This window comes from Uranotaenia lowii, chromosome 2 (assembly GCF_029784155.1).
Source record: "Uranotaenia lowii strain MFRU-FL chromosome 2, ASM2978415v1, whole genome shotgun sequence".
Classification (NCBI taxonomy): Eukaryota; Metazoa; Arthropoda; class Insecta; order Diptera; family Culicidae; genus Uranotaenia; species Uranotaenia lowii.
Window position 1 is genome coordinate 45721211 of NC_073692.1, and position 22682 is coordinate 45743892.

The 22682-nt window shown below is 39.8% G+C and overlaps 1 protein-coding gene across 1 annotated transcript; it reads right to left on the bottom strand.

Annotated features, from left to right (window-relative positions):
- Positions 1-928: 928 nt before the first annotated feature.
- On the bottom strand, positions 929-18639 carry LOC129741340 (toll-like receptor 13; the record flags this gene model as incomplete). The annotated part of the gene is made up of 7 exons (XM_055733064.1): positions 929-1444; positions 1519-1741; positions 8021-9632; positions 9691-10140; positions 13984-15309; positions 16877-16898; positions 18629-18639. Coding segments are annotated over 7 exons (4074 nt in total), but the record flags the coding sequence as incomplete, so codon positions are not given.
- Between the last annotated feature and the right edge of the window lie 4043 nt (positions 18640-22682).

The following is a 22682-nucleotide window of genomic DNA, read 5'->3' on the forward strand; positions in this document are numbered from 1 at the left end:
TCATTTTTGTCATTTTTGTCATTTTTGTCATTTTTGTCATTTTTGTCATTTTTGTCATTTTTGTCATTTTTGTCATTTTTGTCATTTTTGTCATTTTTGTCATTTTTGTCATTTTTGTCATTTTTGTCATTTTTGTCATTTTTGTCATTTTTGTCACTTTTGTCATTTTTTGTCATTTTTGACATTTTTGTCATTTTTGTCATTTATGTGATTTTTGTCATTTTTGTCTTGTTTGTCATTTTTGTCATTTTTGTCATTTTTGTCATTTTTGCCATTTTTGTAATTTTTGTAATTTTTGTAATTTTTGTAATCTTGTAATTTTTGTTATTTTTGTAATTTTTGTAGTTTTTAATTTTTGGTCATTTTTGTAATTTTCGTTATTTATGTCTTTTTTGTCTTTTTTGTCAATTTTTGCCATTTTTGTTATTGACAAATAGTAAAAAAATACAGAATTACTAATAATTTTAAAATGAAAAACAAAATACAAAAATCATGAAAATGATAAAATTTTCGAAAATTTGAATTTTTGTCAAATTTGTTATTGTCCAAATTTGTTTTTTTTCCTTATTTTGGAATCGTTTTTTTTCGAAATTTTTGATATTTTTTTCTATGAGGTCAAAATAGATTTTTTTAAATAAAAAAAAACTGCTTAAGTCGATGATTCAAATAAAAGTTCAAATTCTTCGAATTTAAACTTACGGAAACAGATGTGATACATCAACTTACCTCGTCCAGGTTTTTTTTCTTCTTCTAGTGAATGTTCAACGAATTCAAACATGACTTCGGGGCCAGTTGAAATTTTCGGACAGCGATGATAATCATCGGACAGCAGCAAAAAACAACGGAGTTGAACGCTGAATTAATATTCTGATTTGAATTCAGTTTTGACACAAAACAAAAAAAACAACACATCACTTCACGCGTTTACTAATAAATACCTATTTAATTTTGAATTTTTCTACAAAAAATTATAAAAATGTACATACGCTAGGGAGAGCTCCCGAGTCGAGAGCGCTACCGAATCAAGTTGAACACAGCACTTAGGAAACTAACTAGCACGACTACTAAGCTATTTACATCAATATCACAGCTACTGGAACGTCCCGCGCCTCCTCGACTGCCGGTTAAACTCAACGGCAGTTTGTAGTTGTAGTTTTCGTTGTACTTCCGCTTGACAGCTTCCAGATCGTCCGGCAGCTGTACGCATTGGCTCTCGAGGAAGTTCAGCTCCTCGCTGCTGCTCTTGGCCAGCACGCACAGCTCCAACGACGAACCGGAACCGGAACCGGCGATTTCTTCCCCGGCAATGGCCGTCAGTCGACTACTGTACGAAACGACCCGCTCGAAGACGATGTTGTTCTGCCGATCCCGGATGTACACGTAGAAGTCGGCAATGTCCTTCGTCGAGCTCACGAACCAATGCACGATCAGTTTTCCACGGAAACTGAAAAGTTATTTAGAAAAAAAAAAAGATAAATTTTAATTCAAGTATTTGTTACTCATTCAACAGATACTCACTAGGAGACCTCCCGGAACCGTAAATCCGGCAGCAGCTGGTAGATTTCCAAATCGGAAGCCGGCACGCACGAAAGCAGCTCGTCGCTGACGCCTATCAGCGGCATGCCGGCCGTTGTCGAGGGTTCCGCACAGCGTATCGCTTCGTATTCGGGCCGGATCGAGGGAAGCGTCCGGAGGTAATTGTATAACGGCCGGCTGTAGCAGTCGCACTGCAGAGGGTTTCCTGAAAAAATAAATATTAAACATTCATTATATTAGACAATATTTTTTGTTGAAAAATTAGATTGAATGAGTGCTTTTCGTAATTTTTTTTTTCATAAAGAAATTACAAAAGTGATGTACCTTTTAAATGTTGCATTTTGTCTAGTATATTTTCATTATACAACCAATTCCAACAACAGCAAACACAACAAGAGCATGAGTGACCCATTTGTTAGATCCCTATACCAACCAGTTCCGTCAACTTTGTGTACAACTTTGTAGAGTCCGCGTTCAGCTAGTTTTTAATAAAACTGTCTCTTAAAGTCAATGAAGCGAAGCAATCCTTGACAAGGATGTGTCAAGTGATCCTGACAATTTTCACGAATCTTTAACAAACTCCCGAACATGAAAGAACACTTTTCCTTCGTAATAAACTTCTTTCTTAATTACTCAAGGAGTATCTCTGATCACTGTGGATCCCAAGTTTTCTCTGGGCTCCACTTCAAGATAAGGCATTTCGCAGCTGGTTGGTCCCAATTACGAGAATTGCAAGTTCCGCGTGAAGCTGTTCCTATGGATGCAGCGAAGGTCTCGGAAGTCTTGAAAGAAGCTGCCATCCTTCGGACGGTGCAGCGCGGACAAGATGCTGTTGGTGTCGTTCGTATCCGACGAATGCCTGGTTATTGTACGGAAGAAGGAAACGGCTAGGGCTATGTAGAAAGCCCTGGAGGAAACCTTCGCTACAAGATCAGTAACGAACCAAACGTTGCTCCGGAAGCAGTTGGCTCGCCAGCGGATGAAGGAAGGGTCCTTGATACAAGCGCATTTTCAAGCGTTCGACGATTTGGTCCAGCAGTTGAAGTCTGCTGGGGCAAAGTTGGAAACAAGCAATCTGGTGTCTCAACTTTTTCTGACACTACCGGATAGCTTTGATCCTCTGGTGACGGCCCTCGAGAATAGGGACGAGAAAGATCTTTCGCCGGAAATGATTAAACAGTGACTGTTGACGGAAGTGTCCAAACGAGACAAGCGGATGGAAGAATCGAACGAGGACAAGAGCACGGTGTTCGTCGGAAGAGATGGAAACAGAGAGAAAAAACCCAAAGGACCGAAATGCTTTCGGAGCACTGCAATCAAGTCGGAAATTGAAGGAACCATTCGTAGTGTTGTCAAACAAAAAGCTAGGAGTGGAATAAATGTTTTATTCATTGCGCATGGTCGGGACAAGGCGGATCTTATCAACAAAGATTGTCTTATTGCTGAAGCTCCTCTTTATTTAGAACAATTTGGTTGTCAAACGTTCGTCTGGGTATCAAACCAGTTGAGGAAGATGTTCGATGCGAAGAGCAAGGAGGCAATACTGGTTGGTTATGCTCCAAATAGGTACCAATTTTGGGATCCGGTTATTCGAAAGGTTATCATTGATCGAGATGTGAAATTTTATGAAGCCAGATCGAGATGAAGTAGTTCCTAAAAAAACCCCTTGATCATTCTTGTGCAGCATGAGCCAGAGGGGACAGTTGAAAACTATGTTGACATTTTCACTGGTTTTCGAGCAACTTCTGCTGGTGTGAATTCTTTCCCAGATGTACCGAGTACATACTACGGAATCCGAGGCCAGCCAGACGGGTCCAAATGGTTGGCGGCGGTGAACGAACTTGATTCCGTGAGATCGAATGATGTATCCGATGTATCGGTTTTTCTAGAGCGGCCCGCTTGTATCAAGCCCTTACACTCCAAATGGGTGTTTTCGTCGAAGAAGAATTGAGTAGGACGGCCAGGTTTCCTCCAGGGTATCAAAATTTTGCTCGCGCATCGCGAAAATCCGAGCTACTCGCAAGCAAAGCTGACAAAATCGCTAAAAGTTGCCAAATCATCCGTTACAAATGTAATTAAAGTGTTTGGGGAACGTTTATCGACAGCCAGGAAGTCTGGATCGGGGGGAAATCGAAAACCGGAAGCCGCTGAGACGACAAAGAAAGTTGCCGGTAGTTTCAAGCGAAACCCTAACATCTCTCTCCGAGATGCCGCAAATAAGCTGGGTGTATCGTCTACAACCGTGCATCGAGCCAAAAAACGAGCCGGACTATCGACTTACAAGAAGGTAGTGACTCCAAATCGCGATGATGAACAAAATACGACGGCCAAAGCGCGATCCCGGATCGAGGCTGAACACGACGATACTGACGAAATTTGACTGCGTGGTAATGGACGACGAAACCTACGTCAAAGCCGACTACAAGCAGCTTCCGGGACAGGAGTTTTATACGGCAAAAGGAAGGGGAAAGGTAGCAAATATTTTCAAGCACATGAAACTGCCAAATTTCGCGAAGAAATATCTGGTTTGGCAAGCCATCTGTACCTGTGGCTAGAAAAGCAGCATTTTCATAGCTTCCGGGACTGTCATCCAAGAAATTTACGTGAAAGAGTGTTTGAATAAACGTCTGCTGCCTTTCCTGAAGAAACACGATTGTTCCGTACTGTTTTGGCCGGATTTGGCATCTTGCCATTTCGGTAAAAAGGCCATAGAGTAGTACGCCGCCAACAACGTGCAGGTGGTTCCCAAGGACAAGAACCCTCCCAACACGCCAGAGCTCCGCCCAATTGAGAAATACTGGGCTATTGTCAAGCGGAACCTAAAGAAGACCAAAAAACTGCTAAGGACGAGCAGCAGTTCAAGGCAAACTGGCTTTCTGCGGCGAAGAAGGTGGACAAGGTGGCTGTACAAAATCTGATGGCAGCGGTTAAGCATAAGGCCCGGCAATTCGGATTTGAAAAAGCGGAAGCGTAACTGAATATTTTTCCTGAATTTTATACTAATTAAACTTGAAAAAGAAATTTAATTTGGTTTTTTAAATAAACGATTTCACCGATTCACACGCTTTTTCCCTTGACCAAATTTTGACCGTATCACCCTTTATGTTTGCCCAGTTTTGCTCAAAATACCGTCGAAACTAGAAACAAGCTGTATCAATGCCCGGGACGCCAGCATAGCAGGCTAAAGTTATTTTATTGTAGTACTAGCTGATCCCGTACGAACTTCGTTTCGCTTTTAACTTTAAAGCTGATGATTTTGTATTTGGTTGATAATTGGGACGCATTTTCACGAAAAAATTGCTTAAAATACTAAACAGAACTTGTAAGTGACCTATTTGCTTGTCATCCAAACGGAAATTTAAAATAAGAAATTGAATGACCGTCGAAAAGAACACCCGTGTTCGAATTTCTGTCTTTTTCGGATGCATAACAACGACATTATGTCTTAAATATTATGAAGGTAATATGAACGACCCCTCTTCTGTCGTCTGATTCAAAATTTGAATTCAAAAATCAATTATCCGTTTTGTAAAACATCCGTGAATGAATTTTTATCTGGGTCTCATGAATTATAAAACAATTATTGCAAAAACATTAAACAGTAAATAAGGACGACCCCTTTTTCTGCAAAACTCTCGTATTTAAATTTTTGTTTCGGTATAATGCCTAACAACGTAGTTATTGCCAAAATATCGAAAATATTATGGACGACCCTTTTACTGTTTCTTTGTCAAAATTTGACACGTAAAATCAATTTCATGTGCTGTAAAGCTCCCATGTGCAAATGTTCATTATAATCCGATGTATAACTAAGGCAATGGAGCTTATTCTGAGAGTCACGTGACGTGATGTGCAACATTCCACATCGTTAAGCCGACTCCAAAAACCACTCTAGGCTAGAAGTTTCAGCTCAAATGTCTTGTGATAGATTTTGGAGCTCATTCATACTAACGTTTCTTCTCTGAAACATTTCCTGTAGTCAGGACAAAGAAGTGAAATTTTGTGTGTCATGACACTCGACTCGCCGAATAAACCCCAATTTTTGCAAAAACAGAGAACAGATAATATGGACGACCATTTTTGCCGACTCCTGACTCGAGATTTGAAACGCGAAACAATTGATTGTCCCCCGCAATCCAATGCATAATAACATCAATACCGTAAAAACATTGAACAGTTTATATAAACGACCCCTTCCACAGACCTCTGAATTAAAATTCGACTCCTGAAATCAACTACTCAATCCTTGAAACTCTCGCGTACCAAGTTTCCATCTTAATCCAATGCATTTAAGCATTAATATCGCAAAAACAGTGTTTATATGGACGACCCTTTTGGCAGACCCTTGACCCTGAATTTGAAACCTGGAATCGATTGATCGTTCCTCAAAATACTCTTGTGCAATTTTTCATCAAAATCAAAATTATAATAACGCCAATATCGCAAAAACATTGAATAGTTGATATGGGCGACCCCTTTTGACGACCCCTTCTACAAAATTTGATAACTGGTATCGATTGTCCGTATTTTAAAATCCTTGTCTGCAAATTTTCATCTCAATCCAATGCATAATAACGCCAGTATCGTAAAAACATTAAAAAGTTGATATGGACGACCCCTTTGGCCGATCCATGATCCTGAATTCAATACCTAGAATTGATTGCTCATCCCCCAAAACACTCATGTGCAAATTTTCATATCAATCTAATGCATAATAACGTCAATATAGTAAAAACACTGAACAGTTCATATGGACGACCCCTTTTGCCGACCCCTGACACAAAATTCAATACCTGGAATCAATTCCGCATCTCTCAAAACCCCTATGAGCAAAATTCTGCCACAATCCGACGAAAAATAACGTCAATATCGCGAAAACAATATTTCTCTTGTTTGGACGACCCCCTTTAGAAGGGATCATCCGAAAATCTGAAAACATTTTTCATCATTCCTGGTCCTAATGAGTATCCATGTCAAATTTCAGCTCTCTAGCTCTTAAGATGGCTGAGCCTATAGAGGACAAACAAACAAACAAACAAACCCACAGAAATTGCTTTTTATATATAGGGGAGAATGAGGATACTTGATCCCTGGGGATACTTGATTCCTTAGCTATATCTTGAAACTGGAATGTCTTACAAAGATCAAATGTTCTAGGAAAATGTGCCAAAATGAGCAAAATAACAATGCTTGTAGTTAAAAAATTTTTAACAAAATAATTGTTTGAGTAATTGAACTTTTTTTGAAAAATTTCACAAAATGTAACTTGAAGATCTTTTTTCATCACTTTAAAATGTTCGTTACATGGGAAAATTTTGAAAAAAATATTTGTTCCAATGTATCAATCGTTCGAGCGTTAAATGGACTTCATAATGCCATGTTTTCAAAGTACTGGAAAACTCTCAACTTTTTTCAGAAAAAGTTTCCTAAAATGTTGATTATGGGTACAATTGATCCCCTAAAGTTGGGTACCATTGATCCCCCTTCCAAACGGCCTATTCTTCTTCTTCTGAATTGATCGTTATGATTTCTGATTACGAAATTACTAATATTTATCCAAAAACTAATATTTATCAAACAATTGTCTGAAGGAAAGAGCAAAAATAATTAATTTTCTCTTAATTATAAAAAATAGCCCCTTTAAGTATGCAATGTTATTAGCGTTGAGACAAAGTTATAGAATTTTCTTCTTATGTCTGCTATAAATTGTGAAATGAGAACAAACATGACCAAAATAGTCAATTAACATTCTATCTTACGGTTTTTTTTGATTTTTATACAAGGATTAGGGCTTCCTGAATGAAAGATCAAGTCTCCTTCAATAGGGGATCAAGTCACCCCTAACTTCAGAAAAATCGCAATTTTTTTACTCCCACGAAAATGCTTCTAGTTCATCAACGGGTTCAAGTATCGTTCTAATTTTTGGAGCATAGAAACTTGAAGTTACAAGCTGTCAGAAAATGTCAAAGACGGCGAGTTGCTAAGTTTTTCCAAAAAGATATGGTGAAAATAAGAAAAGGGGATCAAGTATCCCCACTCTCCTATAGATTCCGCTTAGTAGGAGTATATTATAGCGCCAGCACTAAATTTTACTTCGGAAGTCCGGACTTCCGATCCCGAACTTACTTCCGAACTTTTGACAGTTGTGTTTAAAAAATAACAGTGTATTATATGCAACGTTGCCACACATAAATTTGTATCCACCAGAGTATCTCTACATACTTTAAGCGGGCCACAGACTACACAACATTGGTACAAATGCGATGAAATTTTGTCGCTGTGAACACGATTGGCATCGTGTATGGCACTGCTTATATGATCGCCCAAACGGTTTGAGTAAAATCGGTCGGGATCGAAATATTTTGTACAAACCACCCTCTGCCGAGGTGGAAATGTTTTTTTTTTGTTGTTGCTGTTACTGTTTTCGCCAGCAATCGTTTGTGTTCCCATAGTTAATTGAAACATTAAAAAAACTGAAACTTACCTTCAAACAGTACGCTCAAGTTAGTCGACTTCATTTTAACGACCAACTCATTGTCGAAATTCCTGATCTCATTTTCTCGCAGATCCAGCAGTGTTAAATTGCTCAATCGCAACAGATTCTCATACGAAGCATTCCAGATACGATTATGGTGCACGATCAACTCCGAAAAGTTCTCTGCCATCCGAAAAACATCGCCCTCCAGCTTGACCAACTCGTTGTGCGAAAGGTCCAAGGTTAACAGAGAGGTTAGGTTTCCCAGAACCCCGCGACGGATTTCCTTGATGTTATTGTGGGACATGTTCAGGTGCTGTACGGTTTTGGTTCCCACTTTAAGATCGTTGGTTATGATGGACATGGTGTTGTAGCTGAGGTTGATTTTCCGCAACCGGTAGGGCACGTACGGGTCTGAGGGGAAGGTTTTCTTCGTTACGAAACTGAACCGGTTGTGGCTTAGGTCGATTTCTTCGAGACTTAGACAAGCGTCCAGCAATCCGTTTGTTTTGTTGTCTATGGAAGTAATTAGGTTGCGTGATATATCAAGCTTTCTTAGGGACACCAGCCCGTAGAACGCATCATTGGGAATGTGACTGATGGCATTGTCGGACATGTTGAGCGTTAACAATTGAAGTAGTCCTTCGAAGGCTTTTTCACTGACATTGGTGAGTCCGTTGTTCATGAGTTCCACTTGGAAGAGAATTGGTAGATTACCGAAGGCAGCCTTCGGGAGGACGGTTATGTTGTTGTCTCTCAAATGCAGGTACTGCACCGTCCCAAGATCTGATAAACTGTCCCGTGGGATTTCGGTGATTCCGTTGGATTCCAGGTTGAGAGTTTGCAGAGTGAGTAGCCCTGCAAAACTTCCTCGCGGTAGATTGTTCTGAAGTTTGTTGAAACTTAGATCTAGGTATAGCAGGGCGTTCATCGTAGGCCAAGTTTTGTCGGGGATCTCGTTAATTTCGTTATGAGCCAGATCGAGTCGGTTCAGTGATATTGGGATCTGGAAAATCCTCTCCAGCTTGTTGTAGGCCATGTTCAGGAACCTTACTCCACTTATTTTGGCCAGTGCTCCTCGAGTGATGTCTTTCAACGAGTTGTGGCTCATGTCGAGATCCAATAACGTTGGCAAAGTTCCAAACATAGACGGTCCAATCTTTTCCAAGGCATTGTAACTGAGATTCAGATTCCTCATTGAAAGTAAGTTTTGGAAAACTGCATTGTAGATGAATGAGATATTATTGTTTGACATGTCTATCGTGTGCAGTTCGTACAATTTCGGGAACGTGTTTTTGGGGATTTCAACGATGTTGTTGAACGAAACGTTCAAAACTCGTAATCCAGTCATGTTCGCTAACGGAATTTGTGACATATTCGTCAGAAGATTGTGGGTCAAAATCCATTCGGAGGCATATGTTGTTTCGTCAAACGCAGTCCGAGGAATACTCTTGATCAAATTATGCGACAGATCCAGTACCGTCATATTGGCACAATTTATGAAGGACTTGGGCTCTATCGTTTCCAATCTGTTATACGAGATGTTGATATGCGTTAAGTACAGGTCCTTGAAGGCGTCCTTCTGAATCTCTATAATTTCGTTTTCTGCCAAGTTGATGATCTAAAAATATAAAATCGTATTAGATTAAATTTAAACTAAAAATAAAACATAACCTCACCTCTGCATAATTCAACTGGAAGAACATCTGGTAGTCAACCTTCTTTATCCTGTTCCTGGCCAAATCGATCGTCCCGATCCTCGTAACCGAACCAAAAGTCCCCCGACCAACATCACTGATCATATTATCATTCAAATACAACCTTCTCAAAAATCGCATCCCTCGGAACGTATTGGCGTCAATCTTTTTTATACTGTTAAACGCCATATTCAGCACCCGCAGCACCGCATTTCTGGCAAACGTTCCTCGCGTAATTTCGGTCAGTGCATTATGCGACACATTGATCCAGGTCATCTTCGTGAGGTCCGATACGTGCGAAGCGTCCAGCTTGGTGATGTTATTAAAGCTGAGATCCAGGATTTCCGCCTCCCGGAGGCCCTTGAATTGGCCCTTCTTCAGGCTGACCAACTGATTGCCGTGGATGTCCAGGGTTTTGATTTTTTTGAAACTCTAATGATTGGAATGAAAATTTTAAATAATTAATGAGGAATGAAGAAAGAAATTAATCTAAGTTAATTTATGTATATAATGTGATAAAAAAGAATATTAAAACAACAAACCAAATTTTTGCTTCTAAATACTGCTTAAGAAATTGTTTATTATTTTTATTTAGCTCGAAAATTTTTAATCTATTAGGTAGTATATGTAGATGTACTGTAAATTTGTGCACTTTTTAGCAAAAGTGTAAAATATCAAAAAGATTTAGAAAAAAAGGTTTTACCTTAATGATCAATTTTCATGAAGACTGTGAGTATGATGAAAATAAATTATAGAAGTAAGTATGTTTCCCCATTTTGCAAAATACGAAGATTATCTAGACGAAATCTGTATTGTTTTTTTTGGCATTAATCCCTCTAATCTGTATCGTTGAATAAATAAAGGATAATGAAAAGATTTCATATATTTTTTGTTGTTCATGAAGGTAAGTTACTTCATCAATTATCATTGATCGATTTCACTCTAAGCTGCTTAGTTTTAAAATTACTAAACACTAGAAAATAAGAAGGGAGTTAAAAAATCTGACAAAAAATATCGAGTTTGGGACGCAAAAATCTTCCAAAATCAGTTTGCCTCGGTTTCAATTTTTCCCTTATTAATTAAAACCAAACTATCTCCTTATCATTCCACTATTTTTTCGGCAACAAGGCAAACTATCATGCTTAACAGTCAGAAGATCTTTTAGTGATTTCTAACCAACACTCCTGGATTTCAAGATCTTCAGATCAGATCTACAGAAATTATGTCAGCGATACTGCTGTAGACTGTTCGGATTAATGACGACCGAGACCTCTTTCGTCTAAACTAATAATAACTCTCCCTTGGAACTCTCGTTCCACTTTATTTATACTTGCAGACCTTGTTTAATCTACCTTGGTTTCGTTCTTTGTACAAAACCAAACAAATGTGATTAATCATCCCCTTTAGGTGGCTGAAGCATTAATTATGCTGAGCCACATTACTCACCCCCCTTTTTTCAATTTTCTAAAACCTACGATTAAGGGCCAGAAGGTGTCACCCTTAATGGTCCTAACTTACTTTTTTTATAATTCCTACGGTTAAGGGCCAGAAGGTGTCACCCTTAACGGACCTAAACACTTGTGGATGAGTTATTTTACATTTATTTATTCTAATTCTGGCTCTTTAGTTGGCCAATAGTTGATGTTTTCTCATCTCTGGAAACGGTTCGGCTACTGAAATTTCGGATAGGGGAATTGTATGTTGAACTGCACGAGATTCAACCTCCTCTACCCTCCGTTATTAAGTTTTCACATGTATGCTTAATTTGAAAACTTTTAAAAATAAAAATTCACTCAAAAAAAAAAAAATTAAATATCCCACCCCATTAATTGTGCTGAGCCACACTGCTTTCAGCTCATCTACATCAGAATTAATCCTTCATTTCATATTTTTTTATTATAATTCAAAATTAATTTAAAAAAATTAGGAATTATTTGCAGGTATCTGAATGAACCAAATAATAATCTGATTACACTCACCATCTGTTCGATTTATATTCGTCCCCAAGATCGAGTATCACCGCATGAACTGGAAACCTTTCTATCTGAGACACCTCAACCGTGCGTAGTAGCAGGCGAATTCAACGCGGAAAATATGAGGGATGAATCATCCGCACAGGATGAAAATCCCAGAAAAAGAAAAGAAGAAGAAGCGAAACATATGCTGTGGGGTTCTCAAGATACAAACACACAAGGCCGAATGTTGGAAGCAGCAATTAACGAAGCCAACCTGGTTGTGATCAACAACGGAAAGTTTACCAGATTTGAGGAACTTCGACAGAACAGTGCTGTTACCGACAAAAATTGACTTTCGGATTAGTCGTAAAAACCGCACTCAATAAACTTTACTTCCGTTTAATTTCAAGTAAAAACCAGCTACAATGTTCGATCTTAAAGCGTTTATTCTAACTGTTCGGACTGAATAATGATTAAACTGCGCGCGATTGATACTGGATAACAAGTGATCTAATTTTTCTTCTCCGCTTTGTGCGGTGGTTTGGTCAGCCAACAAACTGACCATAAGAATTTGGCTTTAACAAAGGGGGTGCGCGCAATAGGTGTTTCAAATGGGAAATTTGATGTGGCGCGAATATACCCTAAACTGAGAGGACCGTTTTTTGCGCAAACATACCGGCCGCCTTGAATTATTTATAATTTCAAAAAGACTCTTTAGAAATTTCTTAATTGGATCCACGACTGGATGCTGACTACGTTGCCGACTATGTTGAATGGTTGTAAAAGTTCGTGGTTGAAGAAAACAGGACCGGATTTTCCAGCTCGATGAACCGCAATCCTGCTAACGAAAAACTGGTAAATGTCCGAACTGGACGTTGGAAATTGATGGTTACTTAACAGAGGGCTGCTGTGGGGTGACAGGTCCGACCCGTCCGATCGCAACCGCGTCACCCCCGATTGCTTTAGAGCTGGATCTCTGCTCAGACAAGTGGCGTCTGGTTGCACAATTGCAACATATGGTGTGATGCAAAGAAACTGGATGAAACGCTACCGGTCTACACCGGAAGCACTAATGACTTGGAAATGATGATGATGATGATGATGGGATTACTAATACGCTGAGTACTGCCGTTGCTACTGCTACTGATGCTGCTGCGACGTTGGAGAGCTTATGACAGGATGAGGAGTTCCAGCACGATGATCCGCAACCTGTTAAGGAAAAACGGGTAAGTGTCCGTAATGGACTCAGGTATTGAATGGTTACTTAACGAAGGTTAGCGGTGGGGTGACAGGTCCGACCCGTCCGATCGCAACCGCGTCACCCCTGAAGGCTTTGGTGCTGGAACTCTGCTCAGACTAGCGTTGTCTGTTCACCCTTTGGCAAATCATGAACGACGGTACAGGGCGACCCAAGGATTGTAGTTGGTAAACTATCGGTGCTGCGTTGATTCTTGATCTAACAAACGGAGATCTGCCAGACCAGTTGTACAAACTCTTGAATGATCGTATTCGTCGATGCGAGCCTAGCGAAGAACGTGAGATGTTTCATCGACTCTTTCCAAACAGACTGCAAGGTCTTCGGTAGGGGTTTGATGTATCGACATTTAAACTGGTAGAACCTTTGAAGGGTTAGGATCAAAAGGATCATAACTAAACTGATGATGTATAAAAATGTTGAAGCTGTCGATACACTGGATGATTCCGACTTAAGGAGAACACAACTGCCTGCCGAATTTTCTTGCTTCTGGCGAAGCTGATGGTTAAGAAGGTTGACTCTTCCATGTTTCCACCGGCCGCCGACACCAACTTTACCGTCAGTAAAACGGGGATATGACAAAGTTTTCTGTTCTGAAACTGTGCCAGCAATGATCCAGCCAAAGACGGAGTTCTGTATGCTGGGGCCAGTTGGAATTTTGAAGCGACCATCGGTGAGCAAATCGAAAAAGACCTCTGCGCCTAGAATGAGGTCCACTTGTCCTGGCTTGTCGAAGTTTGGATCAGCAAGTACTACATTATCTGGTAAACTCCACGACTTGCAAGGAATAGAGTTGGTTGGGAGGCTATTTGTAATTTCGGGAAGCACATAAAATTTCATCGACGAGCCGAAGGAAGATATTCCCGAGCAACGGGGAAAAATGGAGGCTATCACTTGCTGTTTCGCGACTGTTGACCCACCGATGCCTTGGACGATAAGACAATCGGAGGAGCTTCGAAGTTCTAAGCTTTGGCAGAATCTGGTGCTAATAAAATTGAACTGGGAACCAGAATCTAATAAGGCTCTGGCTGGTCGAGAGTTCCCAGACTGGTCCTGGATGCGTACAATGGCCGTCGACAGCAGAACATGGTGTGATGATGTGTGCGTTTGTGTGGGATGTCCAATTGTGTGTTGGTTGTTGTCAGAGAAGTCTGTAGAGTAGTCTGGCATGTGTGTAACTGTGAACGATGAGGAGGTTTGTGGTCTGGAAAGTGGGCTCGTAGAAGGGATCGGTTGGGATGACGGAGATGGTGGAGGGGATTGCGGAGCTTGACGTACGGACGGCGGCGAATTCCTACGGGTTTGCGAGACGGAGGATTGAGGGTCTGGATGCAGCAATGAATGATGGCGCGATCCGCAGTGATGACATGAGCCTCTGCTGCAGACGCGAGCCATGTGACCGGGTGACAAACAATTCAGGCACAGTCGAGCCCTCCTCACTGAATCGGCACGTTCTTCGACTGTACACTTTAAAAACTTCACGCACCGGAAAGCAGAATGGAATTCATTTCCACAAAATGGACAACTCGTAGAAAATTGAGCACCGGTGTAGCTCACTCCGAACCTGGACCGTTTGACCTGGGAATCCGTAGCAGTGTCTTGATGCGCAAGGGTTTGCAAAACAGAACAGTGGTCTCTCAAAAAGCGTAACAACTCCTGGAACCTGGGAACTTCTCGTGAGTTGTGATGCGTTTCCCAGTGCCGCAACGTTGACGGATCCAATCGAGCACAGACCATGTACACTAGCAAAGTGCTCCAGCCTTCGGAAGTTTCACCCACTTTTTCCAACATCTTGATGTTTTTCTCAAAATCGCCTATAAGTTTGCTCAAACTTTCGTAGCTCTCTTTGCGCATTACTTCGACACTGAAAATCGCATCGAGGTAGGTTTTGGCGATTAACTTGCGATTTTCGTACCGATTTTTCAGGGCAGCCCATGCTACTTCGTAGTTGGCTGCCGTTAACTCAACCGAGTTCACCTCCTGAAGAGCTTCTCCTGTAAGAGCGGAGCGTAGGTAGGTGAACTTGTCCATTACCGTCAGTTGGTTGTTCGAATTGATTAGACTGTCGAATGAATCACGGAAAGTTATCCAAGCTTCGATTTTCCCATCAAAGGTTGGTAGGCGAATCTCCGGTAGCTTCACCCGTGCCAAACTCGCTGATGAACTGATCGACTCCTGAGAACTGGTGGTAGGTTGTTCAGCATTTTCCGACCTGCGTGCTGATGACTGGAGGTGCAACAGCTCGCCCTTCATGTTGCAATAATCGTTCTCTCTATCCATCGAAATGCTGTCATTTTCCTCGGCCCGTGCGGTGATCAACGCCAACTCCTGCTCAGGATCGTCTACCCCGGTCACCTGGTCGGTCTGCAACTCGATTTCCGCACGCACTAGCTGAAACTGCTTGAACGCATCGTCCAATCGTTCAATGCGTACGCCGATCAGTTCACTTCTCACTGCACTTATTTTAGCTTTATGAATAAATTTCCGCACTGTCTCGAAAACACGACACTGGCTGCTTTCGAGTTTATAAAGTTCTCGCAAGTCGCGCATGGTAACTTGTCACTATACAGTTCTCACAGTTTCAGCTAGGCTACCGCTTTTTTTTTTCACTTTTTGCACTGTTAAACACTCAGACAGACCGCTGGAATCGATTCGACGTCTCGCAAAAAGTGAAGAGACAGTTCAACGCAATCACCCAGCTGATTGATGGGCCAATGTCAGCAATATTTCTACAACCGACCCACTTTAATTCACTCGGATAACGCTATTCCAAATTCAGTCCAAATTTTATCCGGAATTCTAAACAGTAACATGCCAGACAGAGGTGTTTCGTGCAACGACCCTCCACAGACTTTCTGAACACACAAAGGAAAAGATAAATGGTACTTAGCTGTAGGTGACGATGATTGGTATCAAGACCAGCTCCTGTTGTTTGAACATGCAGAACAAACCAATCGATATCGGTTATCCAACATCAGCCTTATCCAACCGTACAGGTAAAATTAAGCCACACAGCGATCGCCTTATGCTGTTGGCTCTTCACACAAAGCAACAAACTTTTGGCCAGCTATTGGCGGATAACCCCAAGGATGCAGCGACAGATCTGAGGGAAATACTTTAGCCTTTATGGCTCACTTTTTTTTGTTCACTGCTTTCTTTTTGGAACTGGTTTAATTCATCCGTAATTCGCACTGCACTTTCGCCCACAGTGGGGGAGATATTCTGTCACAGTTTAAGTCAGTATAACGGTACGGCAATAGTGAATATGTCCGTATTTTATCACGAAATCATTTTCCAAAGATGGCACAAAATTTCATTTCACTACTGAACACTTCAACCCAACCCAAGCCAAACGAGCGCGCGCGTTTTGTTGGTCTTTTGTCCGTCCGTTTTCTTCTACACAGCACTTCAGGACTATTGTCCACTGCACTAGTTTTACGGCACTAGCGAGTCCCGTAATCCGGCTCGAAGGACCAAAATGTTACCGACAAAAATTGACTTTCGGATTAGTCGTAAAAACCGCACTCAATAAACTTTACTTCCGTTTAATTTCAAGTAAAAACCAGCTACAATGTTCGATCTTAAAGCGTTTATTCTAACTGTTCGGACTGAATAATGATTAAACTGCGCGCGATTGATACTGGATAACAAGTGATCTAATTTTTCTTCTCCGCTTTGTGCGGTGGTTTGGTCAGCCAACAAACTGACCATAAGAATTTGGCTTTAACAAAGGGGGTGCGCGCAATAGGTGTTTCAAATGGGAAATTTGATGTGGCGCGAATATACCCTAAACTGAGAGGACCGTTTTTTGCGCAAACAAGTGCAGTGGATATAACCAAACATATTATAATCAACATTGGTAACTCTTAGCATGCTTCATATACTTCAGCAAGGACATGTATATCAGCACCACCTCCTGGAGAAAGTTCTTACTAGAAGGAAATTTCATGCATTGAGGTACTGAGGAAACTCTGAACATTCTTTCCATCAACCGTGGGTTCGCGTCTTAACTACAAAAGTTCGTGTTTGAACTTGCATTTCTATGACCACGCAGAAAATTTTATTTATGTTTTATTTTCAACATAGGAATTTCAGCCAGGATGACTTCAACTTTTCTTCGTGTAGCAAAGTATGTTGCTATGGTTCTCAATTTGTGTTGTTTTCTGCCGAATGGAAAAAAGGTCCTGACTGACGGAGTATGCTAATAAATCTACTATTTGAGATTCGAATGTCATTTGAATTGGAAAAATAATTGATGGAAATTTCAATTTTTGAACAATACTAAATATTTCATAAAAGAAATCATAGAAAGGCAACAATTTACTAAGTAAATTTATCTTTAAATTTACTCTACAATATGATTTGAAATTTATTGATGACCACATCATCATTATTGTTTTTATTATTATTATCTGGGGTACGTTTGGTAAATGGAAATCAGCATTTCTTTAATATAAATAAATTGGTAAAGGAAAAAATTCTTCGTGTAGAATTCGCTATTTTTAATACATTTTATTTAGGCACATCTGATTTTTTGAAAATTCCAAAACATGTTGAACCGATAAATCGAATTCATATTTTGAGTATAAAATTTATTAACGAAGTCAACTTGCTTATCATGAAAGATATTATGAAAAAAATACAGTAGATATATTTGTGTTGTATTTAGTATAATTGTCTGATCGGGACACAAAGTTTTGGTGATAATGAGCTTAACAGTTTTCGCCAGAAGCTTTCGAAATTTAGTCTAAGGCAACTTAGGTCTTCTCGATCGCATTTATTCATGTTCGTAAGAACTTTCCTCACATGGAGGCGCGTTTCATGTGTCCTTCAAGTTTCTGGGGAGTGAGGAATATTCCTACTATTATTATATTTGATATAACTCTAGTATCTGCGGGTAGGGGGAAGTGTTCCTATATGCGCATATTGGGTAATATGCGCATACAGCCGATTGACGATATGGCTGGAGATTCATCATATCTAATTAGTGCAGTTTGAGGGTAATACGCTTTTAACACATGGCATATAAAAATTAAATTATTGTATCAAGTCGAAAAAATTTAAAAATTCAAACAAGATTTTTGTCAGTTTTGTTATAATATATTGAACTTTAATTATTGTGCATACAGATTCTGTGAACAAAAATTTTAGTGGTTTTTCTTTCTTATTCATCTGGAAATCGGAAATTTTACAAATTGAAGCTTTTGGCAAAGTTGTAAATGATAAGATATTGGAATAAGAGACAGGTTCTGAATGCCCATATCATGGCAGGTTAAATGCCTGTATCAAGAAAAATAGATTAGTCTTATAAATTTTTTACTTTCTATCATTTAAACATGAAATCTACGCTCAAATCAAGATCTTACAGTGAAAAAAGAAGAACTTCCTACAGATCCGATAAAAATACAATATGGAAAAAATATTACCCTGAAATATGGCCATATGGCATACTTAACTATGTTTCCTGCAAAAGAACTAGTGATGTAAAAAATTTCACCAAAATTTCGGCCTTGACGTATGCTTAATATCCGTTTCTACCATTTTCAATTAAATAATAACAAAATATTGCAAGTGGTAATGAAATATAGCTAAAAACATAAATATGCGCATTTAGCCCGCCAGTTTCGGAAATCGGCTATTTTGACTTCTTTTATTATAAAATTATTTTCACAAAAACTGTAAGAGATTTTAACAGAAAAATTTCACTAACGTATATAAAACAGATGTCCGCTCATGTGCATATAGTTTTCAGACTCCTATCTTTTGGAGTATAGGAGAAAATGAGTGCTTTCCTTAATATGCGCATATAGCCTTCCTCTCCCCTATTAGTCTAAACGCGTCTTGGGATACGTTGGATGCATTATACACAAGCGATCACGTACCTATCATATTTGATCTAGGCGTTCGAGGGGGATGCTCGTACACAACAAAACACAACCTTAACAAAATGAACTGAACGCGTATTTAGCAACAGAGAACAAGTTTAAAACAATGCTCAAAAGAAACAAGCAGGAATCGTGGCGAAATCTCTGCGAATCCTGGGACAGTCAAACTGCGCTTAGTAAAATGTGGAATATGGCAAAGATATTTAAAAGCAACTACAGAAAATCATCGCAATTACGTAACGAAGACCTTCTAAATAAAGTCCTCGAGAATTTGGCCCCTCCATCAACCCCCGAACCTCCGCTTCGAGATTTGCAATATGCAGCTCGAGATGTTATCACATCAGCTGACATTCAGGTCTCTCTTCTAGGATGTCAAAATTCTTCCCCAGGAGTCGACCAAATCTCTTATGAGATCATCAAACAGTTGCCACCCATAGCTAAAGGTTGTCTAGCAACAATTTATAATCGTATTATAATCGAGGGCGTAATTCCCCAGGCAGGGAAATTCTTTAAAATCATTCCGATACTTAAACCAGAAAAGGATCCGAATGATGCAAAATCGTACCGACCAATTGCACTGACATGTTGTTTCAGAAAACTTTTCGAAATTATCATCAAAGAGAAGTTGGAATGGTACATAGAGTCGACTGGACTGTTCCATAAAGAAATATGTGGTTTTCGAAAAGGTTGCAGTACAATGGATGCCATCCATGCGGTGGTGGAACAAGCGAGAACAGCAATTTCCCTCAACGAATATACCTTCATAGCCTGCTTAGATATTCAGAGCGCCTACAACAAAGTCAACATTTCCAGTTTGGTGGATGAAATGAATAAATTAGGCATTAACAGATGGTTAATACGAACAGTTCATTCACTAATGAGTGAAAGGTTTCTGGTAGCATCGGTGGATCCACAAAGAAACCTATGTCGATTCCTGCTCAAAAGTCGCTAGAAGAGATTTTCTTCCATCCCTGATGTCAAACCACATGGCAAGGTCTGCTTCAAGGATCGCTTCTATCTCCAATATGTTTCAACATTTACATGGTTGGACTGCTGGATGAAGTGTCAATTTCGAAAGTCGTACCCTTAGTTTGCTTTGCGGATGACGTGATACTATACTACCAGGATAAAAACCCAATACGTGCGGTTGAAAAATTGCAATCTGGATTATATGTCATGCGTGATGGCCTACACGACTTAGGGCTAACACTGTCCCCCTCTAAATGCAATGCTTTGATATGCTGCAGAAGAAAACCTCGGAGTGTACTGTACCTAGAAATTCAACGAACTGTTATCAAGTACGAAAACGTTATCAAGCTTCTTGGAGTTTTGTTAACTCCAAGATAATCATGGGCAGCTCACATCAGATATCTTGTGCGGAAAACTACTCCATACGTCAATTTCCTCAGAAGCATCGCTGGACAAAGTTGGGGCGCTGATCCAGCAGCCATGCTAACAGTTTATCGGTCGTGTGTTAGAGCTTGTTTAGAATATGGTTCACTATTCTATTGCGAGGCAAAAGAGGGTATTCTACTTCCTTTAGGTCGAGTTCAATGGAAATGCTTACGAATCTGCCTAGGCGCCACAAGAACGTGTCACACAGGATCCTTAGAGGTTATAGCTGGAATAATGCCTCTCAAGCTGCGAAGAAGAATTACCGCCGTACGGTTTGTAGCTCGTAAATTACCAATCAGATCCTGGTATGAGTTGTATGCCGTAGACGTTCTTGAAAACCGTAACCCTCAAACCATGAAACATAAAGCCATACTGCGTGTTCATGATCTACATATGTCCAACAGCTAAATTATCAGATTATCTTGGGATATACATGTTTGCTGATTCAGTGCGTAAATATGAAATTCGAATAGACTGCGTCGCAAAGGAGTTAATTCAAAATCCTATGCCACCCCAAGAAAATGTATGTGCGATTGTGGAAAAGTATCTGGAAGATAAGTACTCGGACCACAATGTTTTGGCCACCGATGGATCTCAAACTGAACATGGTACCGGATATGCTGTTGCCTTCTACTAAGAGCAGCTTTCGTTAAAAATAAAACTGCCTGGCTATTGCACTGTATTCAACGTCGAGATTTTAGCCATTAGAGAGGGTATATCATATTAGACTGAGTCGATTTGGGGTTATTTTCGAATTTCTCAAACCCTGGGGTCTTAAAAGTTTCGTTTTGTCCTAAAACTCATCCATGATTTTTTGCCGAATTTTTAAGTAACGTTTACATGAGTAAATTTGGACTTTTAGGTTTGTATGGGAAAATTTAAAATTTTGTACTGAAAAACGAACATGGTTTTTCTTTTAACTCTGGTACCAAGCCCTTCAACCCTTTATGTGCCAATTAATAAATTTCTTAAAGGAAATTTTCCGCTTAACAACATTGCCGAAGACCGTTACTTGTTATCTCTCCAGACAACGAAGTTATAACCAATTTAATGAAGGCATGTCTTTTGGCATTGAAGGCAATTCAAATAAACCCGCAACACTGCTGGGTACAAACGAGAGATTGCTTGACTGATTTGCTCGTAGATGTTTTCTTTCAAATTTTATCATACTAGTTTCTTCGGAGCGATTGTTGTTTACATTAGGAGCCATCTTTTGATGGTTTCTATAAATAAAAATAACTATGCTTGAAGGGCTGGCATTCAATTGATTGCAAGCGCATCAACGTTTCACATAGAGCTGGAACAGCAAAACAACGAACCCCACAGTCAGTATTAAAAACACCTATATTAGAATCGTTGTCGCTCGGCCTGTTCTTGACCGATATTCATAAATAGAATATCAAAATGAAGATAAAAGATTCGTTTAACATTTTGTTAAACAAAATTTGAAAACCAAATCATGATGTCTTAAGAAAAGTTGCTTCAACTGAACGCCTTTTGCTGAAACACATTCTCCCGGGTAACCATAAATACATATGCAATAATTCAAATATCGTATATTTAATGTATTTAAATTAAAAGCGAATACCTATAATTTATCTTTTCATTATTAGAAACTCAAATCTTTTTTCGATCTAAACTCTGGCATTTGTTTTCGGCCAGCTTGTTGGGCGATAATGTATTCATGGCGTTTTTTGAACGAAAAAACTTCATCTGCTGCTTCAGACACCATTTGAACACATCTTTCGACACCTTGGCCGTGGCAAGGCCAATTAGGGACTTCCATCGGCTGGAGTTTAAAAGCTTCAATTTCGTCAAATTTCAAATCACATGGTAGTATCGGTGCATACACGATCCTTCCAACTAATAAAATCGATCAAATTTGTTGCGTTTATGTTTATATTCGGTGATTTTCGCGTTTAGACTGATTTATTGCTAAATGACTTGTTTTTCTTTTAAATTTGCTTAGATATTTGGAACAAAATCTATATATATAAAAATGAATTTCTGTCTGTCTGTCTGTCTGTCTGTCTGTCTGTCTGTCTGTCTGTCTGTCTGTTCCCTATAGACTCGGAAACTACTGAACCGATTTGCGTGAAACTTGGCAGGTGGGGGTATTGGAGGCAGGGGAAGGTTCCTATTGTGGTTTGAGACCCCTCCCTCTCTCATTAAGGGAGGGAGGGGCCTCCCAAACAAAAGACAATTTTTTGCATAACTCGAGAACCCATCAAGCAAATGGTATCATATTTGGCATGGGGTGGTATTTGGGTACGAGGAATATTTTTATGAATATTTGGTACCCCTCCCTCCTTTCTGTGGCGTGATAGGAAGGGGAGAGGGGGGCTACCTTACAATTTTTCATTTAACTCGAGAACTAATCAAGTTATTGGATCCAAATTTGGCATGGGAAGGTATTTGGATACGAAAAATATTTCAATGATTATTTGAGACCCCTCCCTCTTTCCAGTTGAAAGGGGGGGGGGC